The sequence below is a fragment of the Vidua macroura genome, chromosome 1, assembly GCF_024509145.1.
Source record: "Vidua macroura isolate BioBank_ID:100142 chromosome 1, ASM2450914v1, whole genome shotgun sequence".
Lineage (NCBI taxonomy): Eukaryota > Metazoa > Chordata > Aves > Passeriformes > Viduidae > Vidua > Vidua macroura.
In genome coordinates, this window is record NC_071571.1 from 133,568,397 (window position 1) to 133,577,713 (window position 9,317).

The 9,317-nt window shown below is 42.1% G+C and overlaps 1 protein-coding gene across 1 annotated transcript in view; it reads left to right on the top strand.

The window, feature by feature from the left end:
- Window positions 1-7,175, top strand: part of GRHL2 (grainyhead like transcription factor 2) — a 64,820-nt gene extending 57,645 nt beyond the window's left edge. Inside the window, exons 15-16 of the mRNA XM_053974951.1 lie at window positions 1,450-1,514; window positions 2,728-7,175. Coding sequence (XP_053830926.1) covers window positions 1,450-1,514; window positions 2,728-2,842 — 180 coding nt within the window. The 3' untranslated portion in view covers window positions 2,843-7,175. The remainder of the gene's footprint in view (window positions 1-1,449; window positions 1,515-2,727) is intronic.
- Window positions 7,176-9,317: the final 2,142 nt, after the last annotated feature.

The window sequence follows — 9,317 nt, forward strand, 5'->3', positions numbered from 1 at the left end:
AATTCTCTCTTTCAGAGAATCTTGTCTGTCTGGATGGGAGCCATGCTTGGTGTTCAACATGTAGCTCTTTGAATCTGTCCTCAGTGCTGAGTTTATCCATTCCATTTTCTCTTTTGTGATAATTGCTTTAATGTACTTCCCTAAAATACCTTTTCTCAACAGAACTCTGAATGCAAACACAAAGAAAGGATTTTACAGTGCCTGATGTTTGCCAGTCTTAAAATGGATTTTTAATTATGCATTTCAGTTCTCTAATGCAGAAGATAAGTAGTCAGCTATTTAGCTGCAACTTCATTTCACTTGGGAAGAGATGGAATCTTACTTTGCTTGGCAGTAGAACACCACAGAACATTAATCACTGGGGAGAAAAAAAGTCTTTTTTCTGTAACTATTTTGCCTTTTGGGACAATCTTCTTCTAAAGTATGAACTGTGAGACCTGTTTCCTCAAAGAAGAATCATACTTTGGAAAGCAAACCTGGCTCAGATGAACAGCCCAGGGACACCATCTTCATAAGCTCACCACAGAGTCACTGCAGAATAGACATCCAAAAAAGTTACTAGTACAGGGCTGCAAAGCAATGCCAAAGCATCCCAGTGAAGTACTTGTTGGCATGGGTAATTTGTCAGCTAAGTAGTTCTTTCTCCTAAAGTTTCACTGTATTTTCTGCTTTATTGTTTTAGTTGCTTTAGTAAGAAGGTTATTTTACAAGTCCTTTACCTTGATAACACACTTCTCTGTGACATCTCATCTTGTTATCAGATAATGTTTTGTGAGCCAAATAGTATTTTCATTTTGCTACTGTAGTAACTAGACTGAGTTACCTTCCTAATAATACAGAAGCTTCTTAGTCCCGTGTGTTTGATGTTGGTAGCCCTCCCACTATAACAGGTACCTTGAAGATACTCTTCAGACAAAAGTACCACCATGGAGAGTCCTGTTAGCTTAATAAACTTTGAATTATCTTTGAGAAATAGAAATGTGTATGTTTTTGTTGTTCCATTGGTCCATCAGCTCCTCTTGGGTTGTCATGTGTCTGCCTTCTGCCTGGTGGGAGAAGCCTTTGCTTCTATGAGCCCAAAAATCAGATTAAGAAACAACAGAAAGATCAGATTGAAATTCCCTAGTAAAATCTGAAGCTGGGAAGAGCACTAACTCCTTGAACAGAGCACTAGGAGATGCTGGGGCAGTTCTGATGACTCCCACCCTATAAAAACTATAGTATCTGAGTTTCTGGATGGAGACAATTGTGGGTTTTGATTAAGCTGTTCAGGATTCTTGCTCCCCAAGTCATCCTTAAATGAAAGCATGATATGGTTGTGACAGACTTTTCTGTATAGCTATCCTGTCAAAGTTTGCAGAGATTTGTTTTAATGTCTTATGTAAGGTAAGATGTTTTTGTATTTCTCATTCATCTTTAGTGATATTTCTTTTATTTTTATTATTTCAGATCTCTGAGAAATATGGACTGCCAGTTGAAAAGATTGCAAAACTTTATAAGAAGAGTAAAAAGGGGTAAGTTAGTTACCTAACTAACTAAGGATCTATTTCAGGATCCTTTAGAAGTATTCAGAGATCTCAGTTATACTTGGGGCCTCATGATGCTGCACATGGGCAGCACAAACTCCTTCAGGAGATATAGCCACGTGCTTGAAATCTTCATGTCTATGGAGACTGTAAGGGATGGCAGAAGAGGAAACATGGATCTCCAAACTGTGTCTGACCAGTATTCATAAGCTTAGTGTGAAGGAAGGGTTTGTGGATCAGATAAGTGGATAAAGTCTGTTTTGTAGACAATGTGCTTAATAACATCGTGGAGGGCCAGCATGGGAGGTGCTGCCTTTGCTGTGAATGCAGTGTGGAGTTTTCCTGCTGTGTTAGGAGGAAGTAGGCCACTGTCTTACTCTGAAAGACAGGCAGACAATGTTTGCTGCAGGGGTTTCAGCTGAATAAATTTAGACATGAACATCACAGCTGGACTTTTAGAATAGCTAGGCTTCTGCTCCTTGCCATAAAACTAAATCTCTCCACTTCAACTGTTTTTTAAAGTTCTATTTAACCACAATATTGTAGCAATATAATTTTAAACCAGTCATTTATTTTCAGCTGTAACTGGCTTAGGGCATTGTTGTCTGGGAATTTCTTTAGCTTTTGAGAAGACAGGCGAAACTTCTCAAGTCTTTCTAAGTGACAGAAGAAACACTTAGAGGTAAAGAGCGAGTAAAACACTCATATACACTTGTGATAGTCATTGTTGATAGTCTCACATCCAAGCTGAGTTCTAAGTCTGTGAGCTGTGTGCAAAACACAAACTACACTGCTTCCCTGTGTTAGCAGCTCACACCACAGAGGTGCAGCAGCTCACACGGTGTGCCTGAGGAGTAGCATGGATGTGGCCCTGTGGGGGCCACCACCAGGCATGGGAAGCCCCAACTAGCTGGGTCTGCCAGGGATCTGAAGTGCAGCTCATCTGTGGGTAGCCTAAGTGTGTTAACGTCCCAGCATTGGCATGTCCCTTAACTGCTCTGGCAAGGAGCAGCCTCTAATCCAAAGACTATAAGGGACTACAGGGCAGATCTTGATGATAATTCCTACTAAAGAGCCTGTACTGGCATGTGCTGTAGTCTGGTTTTGTGTTGTAGAGAAGCAAGTACATGTGGCAGAGTGTATAGCTTTTCCTTTCATTTTCCTGGTACATAAAAACATTGATTTCTGCCTTTGTCACCAGCATCCTGGTAAACATGGATGACAACATTATTGAGCACTACTCCAACGAGGACACATTCATCCTGAACATGGAGAGCATGGTTGAAGGCTTCAAGATCACACTGACAGAGATCTAGCCTCAGGCAGAGCCTTTTTGTAAGGAACCACAGCATTTCATCCTTCTTGGAAAGCAGATTCCCCATTAACTTGACAGACATTGATCAGAGAAACTGTTACAAGACTGCATTGAAAATACTGTCTATTCTGCACAAGTGCACCCACTGCAGATAGACTTGGGTTTGTCAAGCACAAGGCCATTCACATTAACCTGGTCCCTTATTTATTGTTCCTCACTCTTTAGTGTACAAGCAGTTACCAGCCCCCAGATTTGTAACCAGATGACCCACTGCAAATGTGAAATGCAGCATTTTAATCCATACTTCACTGTGGATAAGCTCATTCTAAAACACCTTCAGTAACTATGCAGGTCTAACTTCAGAAATCTGGTATAAATCACTTTACCAGTAGTTGCCTCTGTCATTGCTAAAAATCTGTTGCAGTGCTAAAAATGGGCAAAGTGGCTGACAGTTCATTTGCTCAGACTGATCTATATCTCTCTATACCATATAGTCTTGCCAAATACCTCTGGTAGTTCTCAGCATGTAGCAATGAGGACTTGTAAATGGAAAAGAAACCATTTTAACCTTGTATATAATGTTTATAATATGCAATAATATATTTTAACTACTGTATGTGGGCATGTTTACTGCCACTATGTTTTTGTATGTATTTGGTTTAGGGTTTAATAGAATCTTTTCTAGAGGATTAAATTGCTGCAATCTATTAAAGAGTGTGTACTAAGAAGCTGATAACTGAATCTGTACTCATATGCTCCATCCTTGCTCTCATAATTGTATATTGAAGTATTAGAGCAGGCTCAGGCTCTCTCATGGGTCTTGGATGCTCTGGCTAAGGCCCACCTTAGGTGCCCAAGTCCCAGCTGTAGATACCTGAGTCTCCCATCCAGCCGTAACAAAATCCAAGAGACACCACATGTCTGCTGCCTGGTTTGCCAAGAGGTACAGAAGGGACTTCTTCCTGGTCGTCTGCCTTTGATGAAGCAGAGGCTCCTAAAGTGGTCTTTTCTCAAACCTGTGGTGAAAAGGTTCTTTCTGCAGCAGCCTGTGCATCAAGGCATTCCTCTAGACTGTAAGAAACAGGACTTCAAACTCTTCCTTTTAAGTGTATTTGCTCTTGTATTTCCATTGAATGATTCTGTTGTGATTCCTAGAACACTCGAGTGACGTATAAGCCTGGGCTCGATGTAAATATTTTATCAAAACTGGAACAATTTTTCCACTGGAGACTGAGTATCCCACAACTGAGAAGTGGAAATTGATCTCTCTCTCAAGGGCTGCATCTGAACCCAAGATGAACTACATGGTTATTCCATCAAATTCCACACCTGCCTTACAAATTCTGTGAAGAGATAAAAGTTGTGCAGGCTGAAATCATACCAGGAAAGGGGCTCAAGGGCTGAATGTCCCTATGACATCCAAACCCCCCATCTCTCTCTCTCCATTCCAGCTCCTCTGGCTGTGGTAAAGAGCTCCTCACTTGGCATATAATTCCATGAGTTTCAGTTGCATTTTATTCTCTATGCACTGTACATGGATCCTGTGTGACAGACAGAAGTGTGGGTCCTTTCCTACATGCAGCCTTTAGAGTTTATTCTTTTCCTTCTAAAACTTTTTCTCATTTAGTCACACAACCTTTATTATTTGGTGGTTAATGGCAGAGAGAAACACTGCCATGTTTAATGGCTCATGTAGTGTTTTGAGCTGTGTGGAGCTATTTACATTCAAGCAAAGTAGCTGGGATAACTGATCAGTCTGATTTAGCCATATCTGCATGAATTGTCCTGTAAGTTCGTGCACACTTTCTTAACTTCATTAGCAGCAGCATCCCATTAAAATCTCTTCCTTTAAAGAAATGTTAAGTACATGTCAAGGTTTCTGTGGGACCAGAAACTATTAAAGGTTCAGGCTGGTAGCATCAGCACTAACATACCCAGAATTCACATATGCCTGTAAAGTGAAGTGTGTATTCTATGTTTCTCCTGCCCTTTTCTTTTGTCTTGCACTCTTTCCCCTTCTGATGCAGAGTTCTGTTGTAATTTCCTTAATTTTATATAAAAATGCACTCCAGCAAAGATGCTCTTGCTACCCTGCTCAAGAGCAAACAATATGGGAATATAAGAGATTTATGATGTTTCAGTTTGTTTCTCTTTGGCTCAGACAGAGATGAAAAGTCTATGCTGACTTATCCCAGATACTTTTTTTCTTAAAGAAAAAAAGAGGTCAGTTTGGACAAGAGGCATTAGGAACTGGGATCAGCACACAGGACTGGTGAGCAATACTGTTAGTTCTTGTATTTCTCTGTTGGTGTCTGGAATCCTCAGAATATCATCTGGGATCTCTCAGCTGGTCAAGATGTCTGGGCAGAAGCTGCAGGTGAAGCAAAGGAGTAAATGTATGCAGGAGTTGAGCCCTAGTTCTGCCCCCAACAAACCTGCTGTCCAAGGTAATACCTGGGGCTGGCCTGGGTTGGAATGTGCTGCATTAAGAAAGGCCAGTAGAGAATTTAGAGTTCACAGAGAAGGACAGGTAGTCCTGGCAGCACCAGCACTCAGGTTAATGGGATGGTTTTGTCCTACATTTGGGTCGAGATGAGCTGAGATCTGTTGGGTGCAGCATCCTGTGATGAGGAATGGTGTAGGATCAGTGAGAAGTGCAGTGCTCCAGGAATACTAGGGCTTAAGGAGCTATCTTTCCATTGTCATTTTAGGAGCTTTCAGTCTGCCACTGTCCAGAAAAGGAAAGTTGCTTCCAAGATTAACTGAAAGCTATTCTAAATACATCTTAAATTGTGCAAATTCCTGATAGTAGAAAGCTAATACTTCTGCCTTTAGTTCCTTCTTACAGTCTCAATGAAGTTATCAGGAAGGTGACTACATTGGTGGTAAGATTATTTTAAAACAGCTAGAGCTGGGTAAGGATGATCACCCTTAACTTTACCTGCCAGGGTCTGAGGGCTTTGTTTCTCTGCTCCAGATACAGGTGCATCACAAGCACTAAGACTGAGTATCCATGCTGCACCCCTTCAGTTGTATTTATAGCATCAGCTGCTGGAGGAGCACTGAACCTTGGATGCTGGTTGTGGCAAGCTGCAAGCTCTCAGAGTTCACCTTGTTGGTCCAAATCAGCCCATCAGAGTGCTGAGAAAGAGGCAAGAGTGGTATGAGTAAGGGGCAAGAGTGGTATGAAGCAGTGGCTGCCTTGTGCCCTGCTTGACTCAGATATCCTGAGGAGTACACAGTGCTTACATGTATATTGTTTAAAATATGCATGTTGCTTTTGTTTGATAAAAAATATTGATTAATGCTGGATCTTCCAAATATTATGAGTTAAATGGAAGTAAGATTTGGCTACTGTTCAGTACAGGACAGGAATATCTGCCTTGCCTCCTTTTGTCTCTTTGTGGCACTGCTATGGTTGTTTATTTAAAGGAACAAAATTCTCATTTCCTTCTCTTCTTCAAAACAGCAATCTTGAATCTTGACTAGTGCAACCTGAAGAGTGGCTTGCTGTTCAGTGCATTTTCCCTATGAAGAGCTATAGCAGTGCTGTGTCTGTAGATGTTATGTTTTGAAAGACTCTAGATAGAGATGTACAGAAGGAGAACAGCCTTCTAATTTTGGTTCCTGCTGCAGATTTGGCACTTCATCCGTCCACTTGATGTTTTATTATGAAATCCCATTCAAATTCTCAAATTCTAGTTCTTTCTTACAGTCATGTGCTGATATTTCCAAAATAAAGTGCATCCCTTGAGTGAAGATTTGTGGATGTACGATGATAACCCCATCAAGACATTTTGGAGGATTTCTAACACTGAGTGTAAACTACAAAGAAAAGAATGGTTTTTTTCATGTGTGTCCTCTCTCACAAAGTTTTTGGTCAATGGAATTCAGAGATCAAATGTCTTTCTTATATATTTTTCTCTTTCATTCTATGAATTGTTTAAATGTAAATTAATTCAAACAATTAGTAAAATCTAAACTCTCTAGCTGTCAGAGATGCTGTATATTGATTGAAGTGGAACTGGAAAGGAGTATCTTATGACTTATAAAATGTAAAGGTTATTAAATGTTTATATGCTCTTCCATTTCCTATTAATTGAGACAAGATACAAACAAGAATGTTTGTGCCAAAGATTGTGACAAGCCGTCTTTCTGGCAAACAAGGAAACTTCATGTATAAATAGTGTGCTTTTATATTCAGAATATAGCTCATGTAACTTAATAGTCTTGCAACTGGGAGAGGGGTTTGATAAGCTGTAAATACAGTTATTTTATTTTTTGTACATTTTTAAGAAGGAAAAAAAATAAATATTCCTATGTATGAGATAATATTTCTGTTGTTGTGGTGTGTATTACTACCTCTCTCCAGGAGAGAGAGTATCAGTATGTACCAGTACCTGAAGGGGGTGCAGAGAGGATGGAGTCAGGCTCTTCTAAATGGTGCCCATGACAGGACCAGAGGCAAGTGGACACACACTAAAACACAGGAGGTTCCCTCTGAAATCAAGGAATGCTTTTTACTCTGTGACTAAGCACTGGAGTAGGTTGCCCAGAGAGGTTGTGGAGTCTCTATCCCTGTAGATATTTAAAAGCTGCCTTGACATGGTCCTAGACAACCAACTCTCATTTGCTCTACTTGAGCAGGGGGATTAGACCAGATGGACTACAGAAATCCCTTCCAACCCCAACTATTCTGTGATTCTGTGACTTGTTGGAGCATCCTGGGAACCTGGCTGGAAGCACTGACACTAACATCTTTGTGACTCCTGGGCACCTGAGTTGAGATCCTTACCCACATCTACTCCAAAAGCACTGAAGCATACCTGGCCACTTACCTTGCAGTAAAACATTTTCACCAAACATTTTGTTCTCCACTAGTTGAGTTTGACTTTTCAAACAAGATTCAGGAGGTGAGGACATCTTAGTGGGTGGGAAATTGCTTGGGAAAGCATTTGCCTCAGCAAAGGTTGATTCCCCAAGCAGTAGCAGGGCAGCCCTGTCTTACAGTAGGGTGGAGGAGTTCAGTGCTCTGGATGAACAGTGCAGGGTGAGCCAGGATCAGCTCCCATGGAGCCCATTAAGGTAATCACATTTCCTGGGCACTGCCTGTTATAGATGTTTAATTATGTTTTATAAGAAGTGGTTTTACTGAGTGGCTCTTAAAATGCAAATACTTTAAAGCTGTGTGGTTGGCAGTGCTCCATCTGTGAGGCCATGGAGGGCTGAGAAGTGTGTTGGCTGATGGGAACCACTGCACCCACTGCGTGCTCAAGGCTTGGACTGTGTCTGGCATGGCTGAGCCAGGCTTTAGCAAGGTGACTCAGGTCACTTTGATTAAAGGTCATTAAGAAGAACTGACCCCTTTTTAGGAGTAGGGAGCAAAACACTCCACCTCTAGCTCCCGACTGAAACTTTAGGGGACTTACTGGAGCAGCAAAGCTGTTGTTTTCGGCACCTTCCCAATCTCTTGGCTCAATTTGTGCTGCAGAAAACACTGATATAGATTCTGGAGCACGCTACTCCCCAGATGGGGCCACGAGCTGCAGGATCACAGGTTCCCTCCTCCCTGAGGTGGTGGGAGGTCCACTCTGGGATTGTGGGAGTGCAACGTGCTCCACTGCCTGGAGCAGATGCCTTGGCACAGGGAGAGGAGAGACAGCAAGGGTAGTAAGTGGAGGATTTTAGCACCCCTGTACAAATAAACACCTCCTTACACCCAGTCTTTTTATGCTGAATTGTATGATGGCCCTAAAGGGAGGGTGAGGAGAATGTACATCACAAGGAGTCTGGCACACTGGAAGCTTGTGTAATATATCTTGTTTGCACTGAGCACAGGAGATACCTGAATACTGCAACTGATGCTTCCTTCCAGCTCCAACCTGTCTCAAGCTCAGATTAATGTGCAGTTCCACAAACAGGCGTTTTTGTTTAATCTCAAAAGGAAATAGGCACTGGTTTCTGTTACCTTCCAGTGTGCTTTAAACTACTTTTTGCACTCAACTAATCCCAGCTCCAAACTTAACCTAGGTAGAAATTTGAGGAGCTTAAGGAGCATGCACAGAAGCATCAGCCAGCCCTCTCCAGAGCCTGTCTGAGGCTGGCAGGAGTCCCTACTGTGACAAGCTCTGCTGCCGCCTCATCAGCCATGTCTCAGAGCGACTAACCACAGCTACCACCCTGCCCATGCTCCCTTGCTACATCCTGCTCCCTTGATGCTATGATAGTCACTAGGGGGTAAAAAAGTCCCCTAAACCTGCAGAGGGATTTATCTATCGCAGGGAAAGTTGCTGTCAGCTAAGCTGCTCTTTCCAGGTTCAGAGGACCAGGGCTCTCAGCCTTGTGCTGTCCTTCCTTTGCTTTTATAACCTACTCCATGATACCCTCCTCCTTGCCCAGCTGCTGGCTTTAGCTGCTGGAGCAATAACTGTGTTAGCAGTGGAGTGCCCAGCTGGCTGCAATGTGCCAGCCCAGCG